This window comes from Zasmidium cellare (assembly GCF_010093935.1).
Source record: "Zasmidium cellare ATCC 36951 unplaced genomic scaffold M409scaffold_44, whole genome shotgun sequence".
Lineage (NCBI taxonomy): Eukaryota > Fungi > Ascomycota > Dothideomycetes > Mycosphaerellales > Mycosphaerellaceae > Zasmidium > Zasmidium cellare.
The window spans coordinates 204,007-228,214 of NW_022986988.1; the positions used below are offsets into that span (position 1 = coordinate 204,007).

Consider the following 24,208-nt stretch of genomic DNA (forward strand, 5'->3'; position numbering starts at 1 on the left):
TTTTGAGACTTTCACGGCTCGAGACATAGATGTAGATCAAACAGCATTTGCTGCCTGTATGTATGCTATGTCTACCAAATGTGCATTGCTAAACCTCTATTTCTTGATCCATGGGTTGCCGGTGTTCACGATATCCGGGCTGACAGCCTCAGTACGCTTGATCCAGGGGTCCCCAGTGTTTACAATGTCCGGGCTAACAGACTCTTCTCTTTTGATCCAGGGGTCGCCAGTGTTCACGATATCCGGGCTGACAGACTCTTCTCTCTTGATCCATGGATCACCAGTGTTGACAATGTCAGGACTGACAGACTCTCCACGCTTGATCCAAGGGTCGCCCGTGTTGACGATGTCTGGGCTGACCGTGTTTACCTGCGAGATGTTAGCTTGAGATGCCTTGACGGTGAACAGCTTCCATACTTCAGTTCTCGCTGACTTCTCAAGAGGTGCGGCTGCCGTGAGAGCAACCGCAAGGCTCACAATTGCAGAAAAGGTAGCAGTCTTCATGTTTGCGTTTTGGTCTGTTTCGATTATGATTTCCTCACGGCCTCTATATCACCGTCAAGCCATACTTATATTGTCCATTTTCAGCGGAGCCGCACGGCGAACACCAGCCGAGCCAGGTAACATCGCTCCATTGTGTGCTCATGGCAACTTCACGCCGACAGAACACAGCATCCCATGCTAAAGCTCTCGTGGTCGGATGCGGAAGGTGGAAGACATACCACCGGTAATCCTTCAAGATATGGCAGGTGTTAGCGTCCAATCGGGGATCGACTCTGAAAGATGCAGTATCGCCCGTACAACCTATGCCAACTAGAGGCAGCCGCTACTGTGGTGATGCATGAACGAAACAGAGTTACATGCCGTGGAGGGGATAAACCCAATACAAGTTGTCGTCAGCTCATGCGACTTTCGCAGTTGTTCAGTATGCGATGGAGCTTCATGTTGCTCCACACCTAATTTGGGATGGCAGCCGTCCAATGTTGGTATTGAGCGTAGTGAGTTGAGAATTGTTAACGAGCCCTATCCGTCTTTCACTATCGCAGGTCGAAGAGAAAGCCAATCAGTAAGAGGGCTAGCTCGCTGGGTCGGCTTGCCGATACCATTGGATTCGAGTTGAAGGTAGAGTAAGGCTGCCAAGCTTGACAGCATATACATGTCGAGGCGAGACCAAAGTTGTAATCGCAGTCTTGACATCTCACATTTCGATGAGCCCAGAGCCATCTTTTCCCGCAGCATGATTTTTCCATCTATTACCAGTCTCCAGAGCCTCGTTCAGAACCGGAAATCTTTTTCTAATGCGTCCCTTGATTACAACTCGTCGCGAACCTCTTATGGCGAAAGTCTAGTCTACATTTGATAGTAGTCATTCTTGCCCTGAGTGGGTCCAAACCAGGTCAGCATGGCAAATACGGAAGACCGCCTGGGGTACATCTTTGCCCAGGTACAAGCAGCTCCACAATCCTGAGATATCCTCGCCTGAGTCTGTGTCAGCCACCTGCCAACTGCTGAGACTCATCGAGTCATCTGTGACGTCCGAGAGGCTTCCATGAGAAGCTCTCCGGCACCGCAGACCACGCCAAAACGTGTGTTGTGTCGATATTGCCAGAAATCGCCCCGGAAGGAGTGAGCAAGTTGAGCGATACCACTAGCACAGCCCACCATTTTGGCGCGGCGCGGTGAATCTCCATGATCCCCGGGGCGAGGGTCAGTGCCAGATATACTGCAGCTAGAAAGGATGAGCATCGTGGCTCTTTCCGCCTGCTTCTTGCTCTCTCTCGCGATTTTAAGATTGGTTCTACTGTCATTGACTGTGCTAGAGCCGATCAATGCTTGGTAGGTGTCGTTAAGCAAGGAAAGTAATGCGTCTGCCTGGAACATGAGAATGTCGTATTGTGTCCCCGAAGGCGTGAGCGCACTGCCTTGTTCCTCGCCTTCATCGCTTGTTTCATCTTCTCGGGTATGAGCATCATCGACGTAAGTGCCATCGTCCTCTTGGACACTGCACAAAGGTTGATTGATCCTGGTTCAACCCGAGGTCTCCTTTCCGGGCGCCTTCTTCGCTCTGGACGTGGGAGCACGAGGATATATCACATTTTGGCGACCTTGACCCACCTGGGAGAAAGCTCTTCTACCAAAAGCATCGAGCCTGAATCGAGACAGATGACCGGCTTGGTCTGTCAGGTATTCGACATTCGCCCGCCAAGCATCGGCGATGAGAAGCCCAGAAAACGCAGCCAATGAGACCGGCATGCTACCAGGAGTCCGTGAAGATGGATAATCCAGCTCGCTAACCCCTCTCATTGCCTCTTCTGCAATGACCAACTCGGCCGTGTGAACAGTTCCCAGAAGGACTCGTATTGGTAGAGCTGTCGATCGACTTCAACTTGTGCGGCAGTCTGAGTCAGTTCCTCCTCAGCAGCCTGTCCATCGGCTTCAGCAGGCCGGAAATGGAGGCGTTGTAGGATCTTTCCAGGTGCATCGACGTCCTTCTTCACAAGCAGCACTACAAGTAGATCAATGATCCAAGGCAGACCGCTGTTACAACCTAGAATGCCTGGTAAGCTTGGGAACTGTGAGGGACAATGGTGCCCATGGCCCAAAGGAGACTCACGACGAAGTTGTACCAAGTGTAGTGCACCCGAGAGGACAGCATGATCAGTGTCTGTGGCGAAGACAGCGCCGCACACTTCGACCCTGTAGGATCGCGATTTCCAAGCTTATTTGAAGAAGTTCATCGGGATTGATAATTGTCTGGTGAGGCGTGTAGCAAATTGTCCGATGAAGCTCGGCTGAGTAACATCAATGCAAGCTAGGTACGTCTATACAAGAAATGATCGCTATGCTTGTGAAACTTCACTAACCTCCTCCAGCAATGTACAACGCACAGCCCAAAGCGACTCCAAAGTCTAAGACAGAAAGGGACATGCAGTCATCATGAGTCGAGATGACGCTTCAAATGGCCAAACTTATTGAGCCGATGAACAGCGTGCTCATTATTGAGGCTAAGCCAACTCCAGTGACAGCGCCAGCATTTGTGGTTGCTATTGACGAGGCGGAAGGAGTGTTTGAGGCTCTCGGCACGCTGGTCGTAGAGTTCCCTGTTGGTCTTGGAGTGCCGGTGCTTGCTACCAGCCGTGTGGTGGATGGCTGTCCAGTGGTTGTGGAAGTCGTGTCATTCCCTCCTGCAGTTTTGCCAGCGGCACAGTCACCACAGCAGATCCATTTGATTTCGACCGGGTTCGTTGCCAGATTGGATGGTGGGCCGTCTAGAGAAATAGTATGAACGCCGCCTGGGTTGCCGCCACTTGCAAAGACGCAGCTATATCCAAGATCTGCCATTGCATTTCCTCCAGCAGCTAGCATAGACGTTGCCGAGATACCGGTCAGTGTGAGGTTTTGATTCCAAGTGGTGTAGACGAGGCTCTGTGGGGTGGCGGTACCATTAGCTGGCAAGGTGGCGTTGTAAAGGATCAACGCTTCAGGTTTTTGTTCTTGTCCGTTGGCTGCGGCAAATGTGCCATAGGCGGCGAGGAGGCTTATGCAGCTGAGAAAGGTCTTAGAAAGCATTTCGGAGCGGGTTCGAGGAGAGATTGGATTTTGCGAGTCGGCAGCCTGAGAGGGAATGCACGAACTGCTCGAGCTGCTGGTAGCAAAAGAGATAATTGCAGCGACGAGGTACAGTTCTGGGCAACTTATACATAGCGATACAGTCCAGTGGTTCAGCCGCAGGTATAGAAATAGATTGTGTCCAGCGCACCAGGCTTCAGCGAGCACCGAAAGCGGTATCGAAGCAAAGAACACATAGCATAGCCTCCTGTGGCTGAGAAATCAGCACCATCACCACTTACCTAACACAGCATGCAAGGGGGATAACAGCGTGTCTGATCCAAATGCATCAGCGCAATAGACCAAGTGTTGGAGGTGGATGGTCTCGACTGGGCGCACGCTTAGGGATCTGCTTCCAAACATCCAGGAGCTTGCCAAAATCGCATCTGCTTTTGGGATGCAGCTTCGTGAGAACCGTTGTTGTAGATTGTCAGGAATTCGGCGCGTGGTCTTCGTTGTCATGAGTGGTGGTGTTCGTTGTTGCTAAAGAAGTGAAGTCGAAGTCGAAAGGGGTGGCGAAAATCGCGACAAGGTCCTAGGTATCTCATTCTCAGACCCCTTTTTGCGCTAGTCCCAATCAGAGTCCGCAGGGCCTCGTCACTTCCAGCTCCTTCCCTCGACTATCAACAATCATCAACAATCACGATACCAAAATCATTAGTATCGTCTGGTTGCTAGCTGTTGACAGCTGACTATTCGCAGCGCGGCTGTAATCGTGTTACACGGCGGCGATGCTTGCGCCATCGTAGCTCTTGATTTAGCATGAAACGGCCCCCAAACGGGATACCACACGGGACGGACGCCCTTCATTTCCCAATCAAGGCAATGTTAAGTCGAGATGTCGTTTCGGGCGTAAGAGAGGACGCTTCATCACGGGCCAGATACGCTGCGGCTGAAGACATACCGGAACGATTACGGCTTGTGGTTTGGAGCTGAAGAAGTATGAGCCAGGCGAGGGCGCCCACAGTTCGGGTCAAGTGTGGTCTACCTTGGCTGTGCCGTATGTGGCCTAGGGACATGTCTTCATCGCCCACTAGCGTTGTAAATACCTCTGGGTAACGATTCGTCTTTTCCGTGCGAGGTTTGACGTGTGAGACTTTCTCCGGAGGATGGCTGTGCGAGATGCCAGCTTGAGCGACGCTCTATGCTTTCTGAGTCTGCGGCAGACTCCATGGCAGAGGTGGCAAGTGCATCGTCCTCATCTAAATCTATGAGAGCGCCACAGGTAAAGTCTTCATCGATTTGGCAAGGGCGAGAGACTTTCACTTGGTTCGGTCATAGATGTACCGTCGCTCGACATAGTGTCCGCAATGGCCACTGAGATCGTTCTGTATATGCGATGACGCCGCTGACCCTATAACGCAGGTCTTGAGGGATTGCTGCAAGTCATCTCAAGTTGCCAAATTCGACTCTTTCAGTGTGAGCATTGGGATGGAGTGAGGAAGAAGACAGGAAGACGGACGAAGTGTAGTCATCAACAGACCAACGGCCTCGTCCCGTTCCGTGAGTCTAGACTGTATTGGGACGCGCTAATGGGTGCCAATGTTACGCCGGTTGCTTCCCTCAACCTTTGCCTCCTGTATCACCTCACGAACAAAATGATGTTCTCACCTCGTCCCACGAAGTGGATGGTGTCGACATATGGGTCAAATGGGACTGACTCTCCGACTTTGCAGATGTATGGCGTTGAATTACGCCTACGACAACCTAAAGGAGGGGGACTCCATATGAATGGAAAGTCACTGCTTTTTGGTCCAGTCCCACAAGACTGTGAGTAGCAACCTGTGTATTCATGCTGACTACAGTAATTATCACTGGGAAAGACACCATCTAGCTTCGACACCCCACAGTTGACTCGTTTCGCTCAAGTCTCATCTTCAACAATGATGGCTGTCATTCTCTTCTTCCTTCCCTTCACTCCAGGTCTTGTTTGTGGACTCCCTCCTCTCATTCTTGAATCTCCAGCACACCTATAACAACATGGAGAAATATCTCTTCAATAAGCTCCCTGGTATGTCTACTCCCATCGACATCACCTCTCTGCGGTCTGATGATTTGGAATGCTTCGAGCACCTCTACGCCATCTACATCAGTACTGACACATAAACAGCTGAGCTACGGCTCCAAATCTATGAACTAGCCCTCGTCGACCAAAACTCGCCAATCATAATCACCCCAGAAGAAAGATACGATCAAATCGAGCCGTCGGCTGTGCGCATGCGGAACCTTCCCTTTGCGTTGATCAACACGTGCAAACAAATCCGGTCCGAAGCCTTTCCAATCTTCATCTCTCAGAACAGATTTCTCTTCGCACCGAACAACGCATGGCGCCGATATGAGAAGCTTCCCAGCACCAACCGACTGTGGTTCAGCTACCTAGGAGAGTTCGTCGAAGACTTGAAGTCACTGGACGTGCATCTCGGCACATATCGGTACGAATGGATCGAATGGGAGGATCTCGAATGTGACGTGACATGGGTCTTGAAGGGCATCAGGGCCCTCTTCCGTCGCCACCCGAAGATCAAACTTTCGATCAAAATGGCCTTCAAGTTCTCGTTCTCAGAGAGGTTCTTCAACGATCTCTTAGACCGGACCTTCGAGGTGGAGCTCTACGCGACGACCCTCGCGCAGGCCAAGGCTTCGGTTCGTCAGCAATGCGAGACGTACCAGCGGCGACTTCACGGGTTGTACAGGTACCCATATTGGGATCGCGAGATGTGGGAGACTGTTCGTGAAATTGAGGCATATCTCGAGTTACTGGACGCGGACCCGACGTGGTCTTGGGGAGTCCAAACCGAGGCACCTCTTACGGCCACAGTCGAAGAGTGATCGAGTGCAGATGCTTGCAAAGAGCGGCCCAATGCACCAAATGACGACCAGGGGTGAAAGTTGCTTGGATCGGCTCATTGACGAGGGTACACAGTACGCATGAACACCTGATTCCAGACATTCACCTCTACTCGAATGACGCACGTGCGGAGACCCGCTTACTCGCGTATTCACCAAGTACTGACTTAAAAGCCGCCCTTTCGCCAGCCCTCCAACTTTCTTGCACCTCGCCACTCTCTGAACATCACCACATCCTCGAGCACACGAGGTCACGATTCAGAATGAACAACTCGCTATTCGGTAAACTGCCAGCGGAGTTGCGCACCTCGATCTACGAGTTGGCTCTCTTCTCACCAAACGGCATCGAGCTCGGCTTCATCAAAGCGCCAATCCGGGGAAACTGGGAAGAAGACTCGACCCTCGCCATACGACCCCTCAACCCTCATCAACTCTCCCCCAACCTCCTCAGCACCTGCAAGCAAATCCACCACGAAGCCCTCCCCATCGTGCTCTCCAACCATTTCACCATCCCGCTCAACTGGAACTTCCTCCGCCACATGGCCCTACCCGCCGGCCGCGCCCTAGCAGACTGGGGAGTCCGCTACACCTCCCACGGCCACCTCATCACCTCGCTCCACATCACCTACTCAGACCTCGGCATGAAAGAGCTCGAGGGAATCGCCGCCTTCGCCAAATCCTCCCTCCACTCCCTCCACTCCCTCCAACACTCCGGCCTCCGCCCCTCCCTCACCCTCTCCATCGACCTCGTCCACCGCGCCATCGGCCAGCACTCGCCGTACATCGCCCACGTGGACCTGGGCCTCAAGTCCGCGAGCGGAAACCGCCACGCGATCGCCCACGTCATCCGCGACGCCGACGCCATGGCGAGCCCCTGGTATCGTCCCCGCTTGGCCCCTGGCACGTACTTGCTGTGGCAACCAGGCATGGAGGACGCACTGATGCGCAGGACTGTGCGAGAGGAAGCCGAGTATGTGGAGAGCATGGTGGCGTACGTGCAAGCAGGGGGCGTGTGGGCTGCTGAGGAGGAGGAGTACTTGCACAAGTACGAGTACGAGTGTGGAGAGAGCGACAGCGAGATAAATGAAACGTTGTGGGAGGCGGATTTCGAGGAGGGATACTCGCCAAAGGGGGGCCGAAGTCGTGGGCTAAGAGGTTCGAAGAAGAAAGCGATCAAGGGGAGGGCGAAAAAATGGTAGACTTGGACTGCGAGCGAGACGGGACGTGGGAGATGGAGGAAGCAGGATGAGTCGTTCGCCGACGAGGAACTCCTGGGGTTCAAGCGAATAACGACACGCCACTAGACGGGATGGGCAAGCTGGAGCGAGAACAAAGAATAGAGCAGACTCGTACTGGATCCGTGAGCGTTGGCATTAACAGCGAGCTTGTTTCAGCACTCACTTCCCTAGAACAAAGCGTTGAGAAGTGTGACATTGAGATTCAAGAAGATCAGACTGGTGTCACATGCTTAGCGTAGACATGAATCCTTCGGGAAGCGGATCCCCCCTGCTTCTAGCACTGCAAAGCATCACATTGGGAATGAAGATTGGACAGACTAAAACGAAAATCGTCTCGAAGTAGTTCATGATTTTCAGTACTACGAACCACGCTCGTATGTCATGTTATTTGCTCATGCCTCTGTGGCAAGCCATAGAATCAAGTCGTGCCGCAACTTTTCATATCCTCCCGCCTTTCATCATCAACTCAGAGTATGGGTATCTGTCCCTGCCGTTTCGTACAAGAAGTCAACTTGTGTGAGTGAAGTGGAAGCTTAGTATCTTGGAGGCTGGCCGTAACCACCCTGCTGAGGTGGGTAGCCGCCTTGTTGAGGTGGGCCTGGTGGTGGTCTGCCGTATTGACCGGGTGTTCCCTGTCCAGGAGGTCCTTGGCCTGGTGGTCCTTGACCGTACTGAGGAGGAGCGCCATATCCTCCCTGCTGAGGTGGGGGCTGGCCATAACCGCCGGGACCGCCCTGCTGTCCGTATGGAGCGCCGCCTGGTGGAGGAGCGCCGTACTGTGGCTGCTGACCGTACTGGCCAGGTGGAGGGCCACCAAATTGGCCACCGGGAGGACCACCCGTCATGCCCGACTTCTCGTCCTTGGTGTCATAGCTTGGATCGATGGCACCAAGAATGAGCTTGATCATCCAGAGATCAGGTGTGAGGTCGACAGGTGGGTTGGCTCTCGCCATTTCGGCAGACTCGTTCTCGAAGTCTAAACAAGTATGTTAGCGGTGTATTCTCATAATTCCACATGATCGACTTTGCTTACTCGACGTGCAATCCACTTCCCTACCAACCATGGGATCGTTGTCAAGCTTGGCCAAGAACTCGGTAGCCTTCTGGTCGTTGCCAACCTGAGCAAACTGGAATGCAACAGCACCTGGACCATACTGCGAACGCTGAGCGGCCTGGACAGCATACTGCACCGTCTCCACAAGCGTGTTCTGGTTCTCTCCAGCTGGCTGACCATCTGTGATGCTGATGATGAGAATTGGCTTCTGCATTTGGCCACTGTTGAGCTTCGAGACAACGAGCGGGTCGATGACCTTCTTGCGCAACTCCGTGCCGAAAGGCGTGAGACCCTTGTAGCGCTTGCGAGCGAGGATCTGCTCAATCTGCTGCTCGCTGCGGATGTTGGAGATTTCCTGTGGTGGAAGGTCCTCGTTCATGAAACGAAGATCCACACCGTCGTCATCGAAGAGTGTGGCGGCGAAGGCGGCTCGCTGCAGAATAAGCTGCAAGTCCTTGATGCGCTCGCCGTTCTCCTCGAACGACATGGAGCCGCTGTCATCGACGTAGATGATAACATCGTAGAGAGCGAGGCGGACGATATCGTTGGCAATCTCTTTCTGGATGCGCCAGGCCTGGCACAACCTGTCCACAGCCTGCGCAGCGCGCTGGGCAATCTGAGGCAGACGCTGTGCGCCTGGTGTTCCTGGACCGTAGAATCTATGCAGACCCTTCTCTTGAATTGCCTGCTCTAGCTGGCGCTGGTAGCCGGCGAGGTCCTGTGGGCCAGCAGTAGGAGCGCCGCCATACTGACCGGGTGGTGGGCCGCCTTGTGGTGGGTAGCCGCCTTGCTGGGGTGGTGGTGCGCCTCCGTACTGTCCTCCTGGAGGTGGTTGTCCGCCCTGCAAAATCGCATGTTAGTCATGCTCATGAAAGTCGCACGCAAAACTCGACGTTGCACGAACATATCCTCCGTAGCCTCCTGGTGGTCCCTGTTGCTGGTAGGGTTGACTCTGATACGGCGCTGGACTGTATGGTTGCTGCTGTTGAGCTGGGTTGTATGGCTGAGGGTTGCCGTAGGGAGGAGCTTGGCCTGGATACGGACTGCTTTGCCCAGGTCGCGCTGGCGGTGGTGGAGGCGGGCGCGCGTAGCCTCCTGGAACCGGCGACTGATATCCTTGCGGCTGTTGCTGTTGATATTGATATTGACCACCGACCTGCAGCGGCGCAGGAACGGCTGAGGGTGGGCCCTGGCCTCCAGCGGCGAGTCTCGAAGCTAACGGCATGTGTCCGAGACCAGATGCGGGGGGTTTGTTCGTTCGGTGGTGTTGTTGTAGGAAGAAGAAGTCAAGGACAAAGGATGTGGAGGATGATGTAAGAGGAAAGAAAGCTGCACACTCACCTGCTGTGGAGGACGCTGCTGCTGCTGTTGCTGGCCTGGGTAAGCTTGGTACTGAGGAGCCTGGCCGGGCTGTGCAGTGCATCATTCATGAGCCAACGCGTCACGCTCTCTCGTTTAGAATTCACTCACGTAGCCGCCTGGCTGCTGCTGCTGCCCTCCTGGCGGTGGTGCACCAGGCTGGCCACCGTAGTTTGCTACCGCCGTCGCACCGCCTTGTGCTGCGGCGAGCTTCGAGGCCAACTGTTGCCACGAGAGTCAGCATTCACATTCTTCTCTTCATGTTGCACGAGTGCGGCTGGCGATGATGTCAGGCGGGGCATTGGCGGGGCACTCACTCCCATATCTGCGACTGTTCGACGAGGTGGTGTTGGCGGATGGTTCAATGGGTTGGGTGAAGATTGGGTAAGCGTAAGAAGAGTCGTCGACCGGGCGCGAGCTTCTTTTGAAGATTGTTTGCTGGCGACTCAGCTGTGGTGGTTCTGCAAGAGCTGAAGGAGCAAGGAAGCCAGTGGAGGGACAGGGACAGCACAGCCACAAGATCTCCCAAGCAACAGGCGCCGTCATACCACCGCCAAGACACACGTGTAACCCATTTCTGCAAGGGCGAGGTCATCCACGTTACTAATCCTTTCACATGTTGGAGGAGACCGTTGTCACTTGGAGAGGCTTGTGGTGGCTTTGACACGCATAAACATGTGGCAACAGCCTTGTAGCGCCTCCACCTTGTCCTGATCTGGCTCACTCTGCGCTTCCTTCTCGCAATTACACTGCCTCGTGAAGCGATCCGACCTAATCCGTAGGGATCGTTTGATCTGCAGGCACGGTAACAGTGCTTGGGGCAACGTCTCTAGATTCAAGACGACGAAATGGCTGGAACTTGTGGGAATCGCTCCAAACAATTCTCCGGCGCTGGCGATATACCTTCTCGGGCCACATACAATCTGCCTCCAGCACCAACGCATCACGGTACCATGCAGATGAAGTTCCCCTCCACGTGGCATATGCGTGTCAGAATCGTGTCGTCTGCGGCTCACGCATCATGCAGTAGAGCGTTATAGCATCCCCATCATCATCACACGTCATCTCCTTTGCGAGTCTGAATCCCATACGCTCATAGATGGCCATATTGGGCTCTGCTCTGCTGCTCTCCAGATAGCACTTCCGGCCCTCCTTATCTGCCTTGTCAGTGACCTTCTTGAACAGCAGCTTGCCAATGCCTTTGCCTTGAGCTTCGGGGTTGACGGTGACGATGTTGCAGAAGTAGTAGCCTTTCTCGTCCGTCCAGATTTCCTTTTGCGCTTCGGCTTGAGCGGCCTTCCAGATGTAATATCGCTTCACGTTGAGCCCTCCACGCCCATACCAGAGGTTCATCTTGACTTGCTCCAACCATAGCCACCAACTTCCCCAGTAATCGCTCCACGTCTGAGCTGCAAAGGGATTGCTCGGAGTCAGCCAGCATGCCACGCCGAGGACTTTGCCTTCTGGATCATCTGTGTCCTTGGCCACTTCGAAGATGGCGTACTGCATCCCCCATCGGCATCGAATACCCAAGCTTACGGAGTTGCGCTTGAGAGAGAACTTCTTGCGATCATTAAAGACCCATCGATTATAGGGATCTTCGGCGAACGCGTCCTGGATGCATTTGACGGCGCCAGGGATGTCCTTATCGGTGATAGACGTGACTTCGATGGGCATGGCGGGCGACAGACCTCATGAGAAGGGAGAGAATGGTATGATAGTCCAAGAAGAAGTTGCGTCTGCCTCGTGCTCAGATACGACTACAGAACATGGAGGAAGTCTTATCATGTGCGTTGAGGAAAACATATCGTCCTGCGGGACGGTTCCGCAACACAACACTCGCGGCTTCCCAGCCAACTATTTTTCTTCTTGCAATACATACAGCAGCACTGCACTTCAGTACAAAGCATTACTGAGCTGTCTGCCATCTCTCGAAGGGGCTACGATGGTTTAAACCGTTCCTCTTGTGCCGACAATATCGCCAGACACTCGCGATTCGCCTCCGATCCGCGTTTTCCAATGTACCACTCAGCTCTGAAGATGGATATAGCAGATGCCACGACTTTATTCATTTCCGCGCCCAGCACTAATGCCGTCGCCATATCATTGAAGCGTGCGAAGGTCAGGCTGTAATACAAATAAGAGACTGGAATGTGAGAAGTTGGCGCGGACAACTACCAAGGCGGCGCAAGAGCGAGACGTGGACGATCGGTGCTGGGAGACCGCAAATCACCGTTCAACAGGAGCTTTGCAGAGTCAAGAGCTGTATGGGCATGATAAGATGAATACCACGGCCGAGAAAGACAAATACTTGACATCTTCGGCGGTGAAGTGACCATGCAGTCTCTCGCAACAGCTACCTAGTGGGGCATGAGAGCGTAGCACTCCACAGATGCATTCAGGTAGGACACCATATTCAATAAGACCATCCTACACTCCCTATCCGTCCAAGTCCGAGAACATCAGCGACAAGGAGGAGATCGCCTTCTCGAGAAAAGAAGGCAAGCGTGCGAAAGTCTGCTCAAGACAGCTATTGCTCCAGTTCTGATCGTTCGCGAGCTACATCTTTCCCCACCATGGCGGAAGAACAATTCATTGAAGGCAAAGCATCTTTCGACATCCCCTCCATCGACCATACCTGCGAAACATACTACAAAGTCTATGGCGATGTCCGCCAAGGCGCACCACCTATCATCGTAGTTCACGGCGGACCCGGCTCTGGCCACAACTACCTCTTAGCATTTCGAAAACTCTGGGACCGCTACAAACTGCCTGTAATCTTCTACGACGGAATCGGCAGCGCAAAATCGACACACCTCCGCTACAAGAAGTACGACAAGGGGTTCTGGACAATCGAGCTCTTCGTCGAGCAGCTGGAAAGCCTCATCGCACATCTCCACCTGGACAATGACCAAGGCACCGGCTACTATCTCCTCGGACACAGCGTAGGCGGTATCATCAGTTCTTCCTTCGCCGCCCGCCGGCCGCAAGGTCTGAAGAAACTGGTCCTTGCGAATGCACCAGGATCCGTCGATCTCCACATGTACGGCATGGAGCTATGGGCCAAGGAATTGCCAGAAGAAACGCAACGAGCCTTTGCAGAAGCGAGTCGAACCCGTGACTGGAAGGCGCAGGGTTATGTGGATGCCTTGACTTTGCTGAACAAGAACTACTGGTGTCGTGCGGATCCGCACCCGCCGGAACTCGAACAGACGGCAAAGAACCATGCGGATGATGAGACGGTGACAGAGACGATGTGAGTATCTCAGCCTTCTCCTCTTTCTATTCCACCCCTGACCGTTTTCTCAGGTACGGGCGAGCGCCTCACGAGCTAGTCGGCTCATTGAAAGGCTGGAATCATTTCGCCGAGTTGCCCAAGATCAATGTGCCTACTCTTCTGTACAACGGCGAATGGGACATTGAGCGAGACGAGGTCGTCGCACCGTATGTGGGGCATGTTCCAGGTATTCGAAAGGTCACAGTTGAGAGGGCAAGTCATATGTCCCATCTTGACAATGACGACTGCTTGAATAGAGTATTGGAGTTGGTGGGATCGTTCTTCGTGGAGGGTTGATCCTGTTGGGAAGCTTCTTGAACGTAGACCCAGCAGATATGGTGCAATTGTAGAATGCAGATCCATTGAAACCCTTGAAGGTCATTTTGTATGTATTGCAGTTGTGTATGCGACTGAGCAAGCCACAGCATGAAACTTTGAAGCTTGAAAATAAGCTTCTCGACTCGCACGTGGACCTCAGAAATAGATCTCTTCCAACCCACCTTGCACATGCAAAGCTCATGCGAGCCTCGCCACTCCACCTCCTCCCATCGCCGCGAGTCCTCGAGTATCTGATCCGCCGCGGCCGCATCCCAGCCTCCAGCATGGCCGTCACCACCGTCGAAGAGCCCAAAGAAGCCCCCGAAGTCTTCGAGCCTCCCCCCAAAGTCGTCACTACACCCTGCGATCCCTGGCCGAGACCGTACATCCTCGACGAAGGCCTGAGAAGAGTCGCGCCGTATCACTTCACATACAACACGTACTGCAAGCAGCGATGGCGGGGTCGGGAGATTCTGGAGATTTTCAAGGATGAGTTTCGAGATCGGCCGGTGGAGTACTATGTATGTTTTTTTCTGAGAATTGGATTGATGAGATGGAATGGAACAGGCGCCTGACTGACGCGTTCAGAAAGATGCCATAGAGAATGGTGCGATCCATGTGAATGGTAAACCTGTCGAATCGACGGCGAGCACCGTTAAGAATGGCGATGTCATCAGCCATACTCTCCATCGACACGAGCCTCCCGTTACGGCGCAACCGATTGGCATCGTGCATGAGGACGATGGCCTGATCATCATCAACAAACCGGCTGGGGTTCCTGTACATCCAGCGGGTCGATACAACTACAACTCCGTCATCGAGATCATGCGGGCAGAAAGAGGGCATCAGTGGAATCCTTTGCCATGTAATAGACTGGATAGACTGACGAGTGGAGTCATGTTCATCGCGAAGCACAAGAAAGCTGCAGAAGCGGTGACGGAGCAGCTTATGGGTCGAACGATACGGAAAGAGTACGTTGCGAGAGTTAAGGGCGAGTTTCCTGAGGGAGAGGTCATCTGCGAACAGCCGATTCTGCAGATATCGCCGAAGTTGGGCTTGAACAGAGTGAGAGCGAATGGGAAAGAGGCGAGGACGGTGTTCAAGCGACTGGCCTACTATCCTCCAGGCAAGGGAAACAATCTTGGATACAGCATCGTTCGATGTCGGCCACTGACTGGTCGGACACATCAACTTCGAGTACATCTGCAGTATCTGGGACACCCCATCTCGAACGATCCGATCTACAGCAACCAGCGAGTTTTTGGCCAGGACCTTGGAAAGGATTCCAGTACAGGTGACGATGACGAGGACATCATCAGCAGACTTTCACGAATGGGCAAGGACGAGGTCGCCGAAGCAGTGGCCTATCATGACGAAATGGTGGACGAGTACAATCGCAAGAAGGCAGAGAAGATGACTGGGGAGCTCTGCGACGTGTGCCAGACACCTCTGTACAGCGACCCTGGACCTCACGAGCTGGGAATCTATCTGCACGCACGGAAGTACGAGTGTGCTGAAGGCAAGTGGAGCTACGAGACTTCACTGCCCGAGTGGGCACTACCGCCAACAGGATATGAAGGGCCGAAGGAGGCAACGAGCGAGACGGATCCTCTCGCCGTGGATGTTGAGAAGTTGACGTTGAATGATCCTACAACCAACGGCGAAGAGACGACAGCAGCTTCTGCAACATGATACATGCCTAGATCTGATACTTCAACTCAACAGGACTCCCGCCGCTATTCAGCATAGCCTCAATGATCTCCACATCAGCCAACGCCTCTTCAGGACGCAGACGACTCTCAACCTCACCACTCTGGATACTCTTAACCCAAGCCGCAACCTCCTGACTCACATTATGCTGCGCATCAGGGACACTAGAAACCTTCTCATCGCCCCCCAAAGGCTTCATCTTCAACTCAGAAGTAAACGCATTCGCACTGACCGTCCCACCCTCACACGCAACACTCCACTCGCCATCGAAAAACGTACTCCCAAACGAAATCGACACCGTCCCAGCAGAGCCATTCTCCAACTGCAGCGTCGCAGCAACCGTGTCCACAGGAGGAAGATGTTCCGCCAGCGAGGTCGTGAAAGCCGACACCCTCCTCACTTGTCCCTGACCATTGCCCAGAACCTTCCTCAGAACCGCCACAAGATGCACCCCGGAATCCAACAAAAACCCACCCTGAAACTCCGGCGTCTTCCTCCACTCCGTCGTCGTATGCTTCTCCCCCGGCGGCAGATAAAAATGCACCCGCGCATTAAACGCCTGGATTTTGCCGAATCGCTTCACCTCCTCCGCGGCTTTGGCGAAGACGTTCGTGAAGCGCCAGTTTTCCGCTATGCCGAGCAAGACTTTGGACGTGTCGATGTTGGAACGATACCACTCCAACAACTCCACACTCGTCGCAACATCCTTCGCGAGCGGTTTCTCCGCGAGGACATGCTTCCCCGCCGTCAAGGCTTGCTTGATGAAGTCCACCTGGACCGGGATCGGCAGGGCGATGATCACGGTTCGGATGTCGGAGCGGGCGAGGAGGTCGGCGTATGTGTTCGAGGGAGAGGAGTCTTGAGAGTAGAGGTCGATCTTGTCTGGGAGGTCTTTGGTGAGGCTTTGGGCCGAGGCGAGGGTGCGGGAGAAGAGGGCTTTGAGGGTGAGGTGCGGGTTTGTGAGGATGGTGGGGAGGTGGGAGTCTTTGACGATGATGCCTGTGGAGGATGAGGGGGGTTAGCGATCCAGTGGACTTGGACAGGGAAAGGGTGGTGCGTGATTGTGGAGATGTGCGTGTGCATACCGCTCCCTATGATCGCAACGCCAATCCTGTCTGCCATCATTCAGATCCGATCGACGAGATCAAAAGTCAAGAGCAAAATTGAAGTGAAGTTGAAAAAAGAAACAATCCAAAACCAAACCTGCCATGCTCGCTTTATATCCCACAATCCTCCCTCCACCTCTCAGCTCGCAACTAAACCCTCCCATCCATCACCCATCCAGATCCTCGACTTTCCAACCAGTACCTGCTGTATCCTCGATGCGATATTACTTCGCTTGACAAAGGTACACGTACTGGCTCCCAGCTTCGCCTGACGTCCCCAAGCGAGCGAGCTGACAGAGATACTTCTCATAAGTCTCCGAAGAGGCTACATGCATGCATGGAGTAAAGGGTGGGTGTAAATGTATTTACTGGATCGTTTAAAGGCATGTCGCCGTCTAACCAGGCACTTGATCATGGGGCAAGAGCACGACCTAATAAATCGAAAGCCCATTTATGTCCGGAGAGTGAGGGCGGGAGATGACGAAGGATGGATAGTGTTGACAGGGGCATTTAAGTCCGAATGATGAAACGAAAGAGTCAGGTCGAGTGATTGAAGATAACCCACTGGAGGGTATACCGAAACTTTGCATTACCCGACCGTTTATTCCTGACCAGACTCGCTACTTTATGTTCTCATGAACCTCAGAGTAATGTGATGTGATGGGGTATCAGTATCAAGTGACAAAAAAAGGTGATGGTATTAACGGCGGTAGGCAGCCTTCTCTCTACCGCCCAGCTCCTCTCCCCTCCTCTCAGCGACTACTCCACATCCTCCGCACGAAGAATCCGATCAACGACCGTATCCATGCCATGCATCTCACTTCCAAATCGGCAATTGTCGCCATTTATGCAAGCGATGCCTTTGTTGGAGCCCTCCTGCACTTTCGGATACGGGCAGTGATGGCCGTAGATGCAGTCGATTTCCGTGCAGGCGGTGCCCTTCTTGCAGACCGTCTCGCGGGCGACGACACGGAGCCACTTCAGGTCGTCCTTGTTCAGCTTGGGTTCATGCCGATGAGGACAGGCGCCGTTGCCGGCTGAGTGCTGGCAGCATCCGCGACCGATGTAGTGCTGATTGCAGTACTTCATCTTCTTCAGCTCATATACCTTCTCGTGATTGTACTCCATCTCAGCATCGATGCGCTGGCCGAGTTTGTTCTGGCGAACGACCGGGCCGGTGATCTTGACCGTCTCTGGTGGTGCGGGCTTGCTCGTGAGGTCCTTGAAGGGGAGATGGGCAGAGCCACGAGCGATGTTAGCCCAACCGCCGCCGCCCACATTTCCACCGTTAGTGGCAACTGATGACGGAACTTCCGAAAATGCGCTCGAGGAGGCGTGGGAGTTGGTGCGTGTCAGGTCGTTTCGAAGGGATGGCGCCGGGCTAGGGGCGACCGCTGGAATGACGGGGCGAGGGCTGAACGGTGATTGTTGGGGAGTGAAGACACCGCTCTGTGGGTTGAACATGTTACGCGAATCCTTGCGAGTGATCTCGGCGTGTACCTCTGGTGCGTTCGGGAGAGGCTTGTGGGAGTCGCGGAAGATGCCTTGAAGCTTCTTTCTCTCAAAGGGCATATTGGCCATGTCCTCGTTCTCGAAAGGCTCGAGTTCCAACAAGCTCAAACGACCGAGCATCTGGGAAGAAAGTCAGTGGGGTGGAACTGGCAGAGGTGTCGGTCGTAGGCATACCTCAACATTGTCGACATAGCCCTCGAGCGTTTGGACAAAAGCCTTGTCGTTGCCGCAGCCAAAGAGAACGTGGCCGCTCTGGTAGTTGAGGGAGTGGTATTGCAGTTCGGCTGTAAATTTTATCAGCTTGTGCATGAGGGTAAGAGTTTGAACGATCTCACCTGTCATTTTAGTGACGACCCCATCAGGAGCACCTCCAACATCGACAAAGTCAAAGAGCCCTCCTTCGCCATTGTTGAAACCTTGGACGAACGCTTCAAAGACATCCGTCGAAGGCACAAGGTTGGCTTTGCGACACTTCTCGGCCAGGACTTTAACGTTGGCGAACACACGCACAACAGCGCCGTCCATTGCAACGCGTGGCCAAGCTGTGGATGCCCATTCCATAAGCTTCTGCCTGAAAATGCTCGCAGCTTGCTGGCCGCCCTTGCTGCCTTGCTTGAGCAGGTAGCTCTGGAAAATGAGAGAGTTGCCATCAATAAGAGCAACCTGTGTCGAATAAGTCAGTGAAGGTTCCACACCGTTCAAACTCGATATACATACCAAAAGTGTCTGGCGATTTATCATGTCCGTGAGTGTGGTCGCAACTTGCTTGTAGTTGACGCCAGGAGGCGGAAGCTGTCGAGTGAGATCCTCGTTGCGAAATTGCAGCTCGGTGCATTTGTCGAGGAGGTCTTCGAGAAGGGCATCTTTCAGATTCTCCGTATTTCTGAGTTGATTGTAGCGCATGCGCAAGTGATTGAGGTTGCTATCTCTGCTCCAAGTTAGACCCACATGCCGTGCATAGGAAAGGCGGTGAAAGCTGGGCGAACATCTCGCCGTGGCTTCACATCATTTTGAAATTTTGATGCGACTTACCTCACTGGAGAAGAGCTGCCGTGAGCTGGCGAGTGAGTGCCATTGCCGTTACTGACGGCGCGGTTGCCAACAACACCCACGCAAGTGCTGCTGCCGTTGAGGTGGCCCAAGCCGTTTGGCGAGCCTGCCAAAGAGTCACTGCGGCGTGGTGTACCGATGGGAGCGAGTGCAGTAGCCATTCTGTTGGCGCCAAAAGAATCGAGAGACGTCAGGCGATTCATACCGATCGAATCAAAGGGCGTGGCTCTGCTTCCACCAAAACCGGGTGGCGCGTCGATATCGGGCAGAGAATCTTGAAGCCAGTCTGATGAAGGCGCCATGTCGGGTGATGGCGATGGTGATGATGTCAATGCGAGTGATGGTGTTGTTGATGGATGCTGGTGTGGCGGCAGTGAAGTGAAGGCGATATTTTTTTATGGCCGGGGATGCTGGTAGAAAAAAAGTTCTCGCAGTCGGCCGTTGGTGAGGGTGAGTCGTGGTTTTGATGACGCGCCGGTCGCGTACGTATGGCAGCGAGTCAAGGCTGATTCAGAGGGCAGCGAGTGGTGGGAGTAATGTCTTTCAGATGGACGGCGACTTGCTGTTGCAGTGGTCTCTCATATGAAGTTGCTAGTGGCAGGCTCGGCAGCGGGCCGCTCAGGCCTTTTTTCTGCAAGCGACGGGGAACAGCAGCGTTTGCAGAGGCGCCAGTGCGTCGCTTCTGCCACTCTTGTTCCGCGCTGCAGCTACCCTTCCGTCAACCAACAACGACCCCCTCAACACGATCAATCGCGCGGGAAAGAGTGCGGTCGTCGTGGAGGCAGTATGCGGTGAGCAACGCAGCAGCGCGCACTGCATATGCACGTCCCACAGGCGCAGGACGACAGATCACAAATTGGGCTGCGGCTTGGCGCCAGCGGAGGTTTCGTGCGACCTGAGACGTGGACGATTGCTGTGCCGGCGTTGCTCTCTCTCGTGCAGTATCGCGATGCGGTTTGTTATGGATGCGGGTTCGGGTGGCCGCGAATGGGAGGTGTCTGGGTGTCTGGGTGTCTGGGTGTCTGGGTGTCTGGGTGTCTGGGTGTCTGGGCTCACGGGCTGGATCACGTCCTCATCGTCAGCCAAATTCTCGGATCGCGTGATGTCAGTGTGATGTCTCTACCTTGAACCCAGGGATGGGTACAGCACTTTATACTATCCGCTGCTATGAGACCGTACCCCTACGGCGCAACGCAGACGCCAGCGGCGCGACTCACCATCACTAGGCGCCTCACATGTAAGTGACTCAGGGAAGAGGCCGCTCGCAGCTGGCTATGATCCTGCGCCGCCCTCCAGCGCCTATTTTCCTACGTGCCGCCATTACTGCATGACAGCTGCAGTAACTTTGTCTGAACCGCTCGATTGCTGCATGTATCTCTAAATGCAATGTATCAGCAAGTGTCCGTGCCGTGTGAAACCATAGATGCACCAACAGTCTATGTCAATCCTAGCATGCGCATCGCTTGTGCCATCTCAGGTGACTGATTTCCTGGTACTGGGAAAATCGCTAGGTGATCACTTCGCCTGCATCCAACCAGTGCGGATAGTCTGATTGCCATTGCTCTGCGATCTTCATTCCTTCTTCCACTCCTCGAACTCCTCCGCCAGATGATCCTTGAGCTTGGAAATCTTGTTACCGAAGTTCTTCCCACATCTCCAACAGTGCATGTCTGCCGGGAAGTGCTTGTAGTTTCGTCGATGATCGTTCGCAGGTAGAGGAAATTGGTCCAGTCCGATGAAAAAGTCCGTAGTGAAGGACAGGTAGTGATTCGTCTTTTTCATCGGCTCGCTGAACATATCTCGGCTGAGCAAATGGATGTGGAGATGGCTCATTGATGGGTTCGCGTGGATTCCGGAGATCACGTCCTTGGACCAGTCGCGGCCGGGAGGGAGTTCGTCTGCACATATGTCAGACCATCCACCGGATCAGAGACAGTGTTCTCCATGTCACAATCTTTTCCAGAGAGCTCAGGAACTAGCTGGTATCTCTTGACATGTTTGACAGTACTGTTGTTATTCCGTTCAACTCACCTGGAGGGTCTTCCGACTCCATTGCTTGTCTCCTCGCTTGCTCCGTCTTCGAGTACTTCCCAAACCTCCTTTGCATTTCCGATGCGACCATCTCTTTCACCTTCTTCAGCTCCTCCCTGCAATCTTTCAGAAACTCAAGGTCATCGAAGGCCTCCTGCGGCCTAAGGACGTTCTTGTTTGGGTCTCGAGGGAGGATAAGCACATGGATTTGCGCTTTCGGGAAGAGATCGTTGATCACGGTGAACTTGTCATTGTAGTATATGACACGGCTGCTCGGGAACGAAGCAGGATCGACGGTATACGCGGCCAGTCCATCACGGCCAGAGAAGATGGTTCGTTTCGAGGCGGTATCGGTGGAGACTGGGGCTTGTTTCTTCTTGGGCTTCATGATTTCTGTGACTTATAATCATTATCAGACTCTGACAAAACAGTAACGATATATCTTCGTACATGCATTGGGCTTCTCTGAGGGCGGGAACTGCTCAGTGGGCTGCTCACCCGGAGCAGCTGTACTCGAGACATGCTCCAAGTCGTCCGCCGTGGCCCGGTCAGAGGACATTATGCGGGTAGGTGAATGGAGCGCTCGGAGGGAACGCAGAACAGGCCGGACACGCGAATGCTTCGATACTGCGCCGAGACATTGAAGCATGCGGTTGTGGAAGAGAGTGAAAGAGGCTGACAGAGCAGAGAGAGGGGAGTCAACAACAAACTGGTGGGGGCAGTGAGGGACCAGTGGAGCCCGTCATCGGCCGGCCGAAACCTTGGCCGTTGGAAATGAAGCACGTGCGCCGGCGTCATTCAATTGGTCGCGAAACGCGTCTCTCAAAGTGAAGCAGAGCAAGTAACTTGCTGGAAACATCCTCTTCTTGTTGTGCTTGTCCTCGTGCTTGAACTTGCTTCCTCCACCTTGATGTCATCTTATGCCTAACAACTCTTGGACACCATGCCTTCATCCAGGGCCGCCCGCAAGAAACAGGCCCGTTTGTCCTTCACGCCCCTCCCAAGCTCTTCGCCAGCTTCCAAGGACTACCACAAGCAGATCAGAGAGCGTGCAGCTGCAGTCAGTCTGGATGGCACGCCTCGTTCGTCCAAATATCGCAGAGTTCATGACGACGACAGCGACCTGGAGGTACTCCCAGAAGACGAAACACCGACCATGCCAACGCCTGATGCTACCCTGCAAAAGCAGAACCCAGAAGTAGTGGAGATCGATAGCGACGACGAACCCATACGCCCTACTCAGCGAGCTCAGACCAAGTCGCGAGTGAAGTCGTCGCGCTCCAGGCAGCAGAGGCTCGACTTCAGCAATTCGCGAGACATCGACTCTTTCGATTCGCCCGTCAAACTACCTTCTTCCTCCGTTCGAACCCGCTCCTCAAAACCTGGCATGTTCAGCTCTCAAGTCAACGGCCAAGCATTTAGCAGCGACAGCGACGAAGACTCAGCCGGGTCTGAAGAGCTGCCGTCTCCCAGAAAGCTGATGGAGAAGTCGAAGAAGGGTCGGAAGGGCAAAGAGAATCGTAACGTGGTAGTTGAGGACGATGAAGACGAGGATGAGATTGCGGTCGCGCCACGCCGTGCTCCTCAAATACAGCAAGAGAGTGAAGACGATGATGACGACGACATGCCAACAACAGTGGGAAAGAGACCTCGCCGGCGGCGGAGGAGTCCATCAGCGGATAGCTTCATCAGCGATTCGCCACCAGCAGCCCCAGACAGCGACGATGAGATTGTTGTGACGGGGCAGCGATCAAGAAAGCGGGCGCGACAAGACACCCAGAGCGAGGATGACGAGGACGACCTGCCAAAGACGCCGGGACGAAGACGACTCAAACGTCCAAGACAAATGACGCAGCAGGAGAAGGAAGACTTGGCTGAAGACCTGGACTTCTTCGAACCCAGTAGCGGAGCGGAGGATGAGCCTGCAAAACCACGTGGAAGTCAATCGGCTCAGAAGAATGCACGTCAACAGGCTCTGGAGAAACTGAAGCGGATGAGGTCAAGTCAGCTACCAGGGGTGGACCAGGAGGAGCAGGATGAAGCAGATGCCCAAGAGGAAGAGCGAGAAGATCCATACGACGAAGACGAAGATGAAGTGATCCCTGAAGTCACTCGAGCACGCCAAATGTTCACTAAAGATGACGAGGATGACGACTTTGTGGAGCAAGAAGACGACGAGGGACCGTTAGGCGTACCAGAAGGTGTGCCTTTGGAGTTCACCCGATACGCCTCCTCGAAGTCGAAGGAGCTTTTCGAATTCGCCGTCGAATGGATGGTACAGAAGAAGATCAACCCAGCGTTCGCGATCGACGATCCCATCTATGAACTCACCTTCAAGAAGCTCGACGACGAAGTCAGAGGCTTGGCTGCATCCAAATTCACATCTTCCGCGTGGACATCGGACTTCACTCTCGCTCTCCAAGCACGACCTGAGATCGCCTACGAGAGGATTGATCGAAACTCAGCCGAGCACTGGATGCGCGACAAGTGCGATGCGTGCAACAGATCAGGCCATCCAGCTACTTACCAAATCCAATTCCAAGGCAGACCATACCGCCGCGACACTCTCGACCCTGTCGACCAAGACGACCCCAACAAGGAAGACGACAGCGACAGCGACGACTCCTCCAGCGAAGACGAAGACAATGAAAAGCAACACTGGGACGCCAATCACCGCCCAATCGTCCCCGTCAACACCATCTGGTACGTCGGCAAATTCTGCAAGAGCAACGCGGAGACGGCCCACTCCCTCTCCCACTGGAAGCACCACCTCCACGGCTACGTCGAAGACTATCTCGAGGGCCACAAGTACTGCACGGCGGAGCAGTTGGTCAAGAGAGACAAGTGGCCTACCAAGAAGAGGAACAAGTACGCGAACAAGGTGGTGGATAAGATGAAGGCGGATGGGGAGGTGAAGAATCTTTGGAACTTGTTCAAGGATAACATCGATCAGGCGCGGAACTCGAAGCAGGGACGGTACGCGGGTGATAGTGATTGAGCCGGAAGACAAGGGGAGTCTTGAGGATGGGAATTGATGCTCTTATGGTAGGTATCTTGTCCTCTAGAACGCTGACGAATTGACGATCTCTCACCACAG

The 24,208-nt window shown here is 53.9% G+C and overlaps 12 protein-coding genes across 12 annotated transcripts; 5 read left to right on the top strand and 7 right to left on the bottom strand.

Moving 5' to 3' along the window:
- Nucleotides 1-96: 96 nt before the first annotated feature.
- M409DRAFT_28603 (uncharacterized protein) lies at nt 97-504 on the bottom strand (the record flags this gene model as incomplete). The annotated part of the gene is made up of 2 exons (XM_033809108.1): nt 97-369; nt 418-504. 2 exons carry the CDS (start codon nt 502-504, stop codon nt 97-99), a joined length of 360 nt encoding a protein of 119 aa, XP_033661884.1.
- A 2,451-nt stretch (nt 505-2,955) lies between these two features.
- On the bottom strand, nt 2,956-3,570 carry M409DRAFT_59521 (uncharacterized protein; the record flags this gene model as incomplete). Its single annotated transcript, XM_033814217.1, has 1 exon — nt 2,956-3,570. The coding sequence occupies one exon, from the start codon at nt 3,568-3,570 to the stop codon at nt 2,956-2,958; it is 615 nt and encodes a 204-aa protein (XP_033661885.1).
- A 2,019-nt stretch (nt 3,571-5,589) lies between these two features.
- On the top strand, nt 5,590-6,438 carry M409DRAFT_28605 (uncharacterized protein; the record flags this gene model as incomplete). Its single annotated transcript, XM_033809109.1, has 2 exons — nt 5,590-5,620; nt 5,720-6,438. The coding sequence occupies 2 exons, from the start codon at nt 5,590-5,592 to the stop codon at nt 6,436-6,438; spliced, it is 750 nt and encodes a 249-aa protein (XP_033661886.1).
- Nucleotides 6,439-6,719: 281 nt separating this feature from the next.
- M409DRAFT_28606 (uncharacterized protein) lies at nt 6,720-7,655 on the top strand (the record flags this gene model as incomplete). The annotated part of the gene is made up of 1 exon (XM_033809110.1): nt 6,720-7,655. The coding sequence occupies one exon, from the start codon at nt 6,720-6,722 to the stop codon at nt 7,653-7,655; it is 936 nt and encodes a 311-aa protein (XP_033661887.1).
- A 572-nt stretch (nt 7,656-8,227) lies between these two features.
- M409DRAFT_70073 (uncharacterized protein) lies at nt 8,228-9,973 on the bottom strand (the record flags this gene model as incomplete). Its single annotated transcript, XM_033818560.1, has 4 exons — nt 8,228-8,670; nt 8,728-9,589; nt 9,653-9,730; nt 9,776-9,973. 4 exons carry the CDS (start codon nt 9,971-9,973, stop codon nt 8,228-8,230), a joined length of 1,581 nt encoding a protein of 526 aa, XP_033661888.1.
- A 1,124-nt stretch (nt 9,974-11,097) lies between these two features.
- Nucleotides 11,098-11,784, bottom strand: M409DRAFT_37629 (uncharacterized protein; the record flags this gene model as incomplete). The annotated part of the gene is made up of 1 exon (XM_033810768.1): nt 11,098-11,784. One exon carries the CDS (start codon nt 11,782-11,784, stop codon nt 11,098-11,100), a length of 687 nt encoding a protein of 228 aa, XP_033661889.1.
- Nucleotides 11,785-12,683: 899 nt separating this feature from the next.
- M409DRAFT_37628 (uncharacterized protein) lies at nt 12,684-13,681 on the top strand (the record flags this gene model as incomplete). Its single annotated transcript, XM_033810767.1, has 2 exons — nt 12,684-13,363; nt 13,417-13,681. The coding sequence occupies 2 exons, from the start codon at nt 12,684-12,686 to the stop codon at nt 13,679-13,681; spliced, it is 945 nt and encodes a 314-aa protein (XP_033661890.1).
- Nucleotides 13,682-13,986: 305 nt separating this feature from the next.
- Nucleotides 13,987-15,394, top strand: M409DRAFT_70076 (uncharacterized protein; the record flags this gene model as incomplete). Its single annotated transcript, XM_033818561.1, has 2 exons — nt 13,987-14,223; nt 14,291-15,394. The coding sequence occupies 2 exons, from the start codon at nt 13,987-13,989 to the stop codon at nt 15,392-15,394; spliced, it is 1,341 nt and encodes a 446-aa protein (XP_033661891.1).
- Nucleotides 15,395-15,401: 7 nt separating this feature from the next.
- M409DRAFT_70077 (uncharacterized protein) lies at nt 15,402-16,534 on the bottom strand (the record flags this gene model as incomplete). The annotated part of the gene is made up of 2 exons (XM_033818562.1): nt 15,402-16,411; nt 16,498-16,534. 2 exons carry the CDS (start codon nt 16,532-16,534, stop codon nt 15,402-15,404), a joined length of 1,047 nt encoding a protein of 348 aa, XP_033661892.1.
- Nucleotides 16,535-17,277: 743 nt separating this feature from the next.
- Nucleotides 17,278-18,933, bottom strand: M409DRAFT_70078 (uncharacterized protein; the record flags this gene model as incomplete). The annotated part of the gene is made up of 4 exons (XM_033818563.1): nt 17,278-18,150; nt 18,205-18,314; nt 18,366-18,693; nt 18,748-18,933. 4 exons carry the CDS (start codon nt 18,931-18,933, stop codon nt 17,278-17,280), a joined length of 1,497 nt encoding a protein of 498 aa, XP_033661893.1.
- A 1,719-nt stretch (nt 18,934-20,652) lies between these two features.
- Nucleotides 20,653-21,499, bottom strand: M409DRAFT_59527 (uncharacterized protein; the record flags this gene model as incomplete). The annotated part of the gene is made up of 2 exons (XM_033814218.1): nt 20,653-20,978; nt 21,112-21,499. The coding sequence occupies 2 exons, from the start codon at nt 21,497-21,499 to the stop codon at nt 20,653-20,655; spliced, it is 714 nt and encodes a 237-aa protein (XP_033661894.1).
- Nucleotides 21,500-22,054: 555 nt separating this feature from the next.
- On the top strand, nt 22,055-24,109 carry M409DRAFT_28613 (uncharacterized protein; the record flags this gene model as incomplete). The annotated part of the gene is made up of 1 exon (XM_033809111.1): nt 22,055-24,109. One exon carries the CDS (start codon nt 22,055-22,057, stop codon nt 24,107-24,109), a length of 2,055 nt encoding a protein of 684 aa, XP_033661895.1.
- Nucleotides 24,110-24,208: the final 99 nt, after the last annotated feature.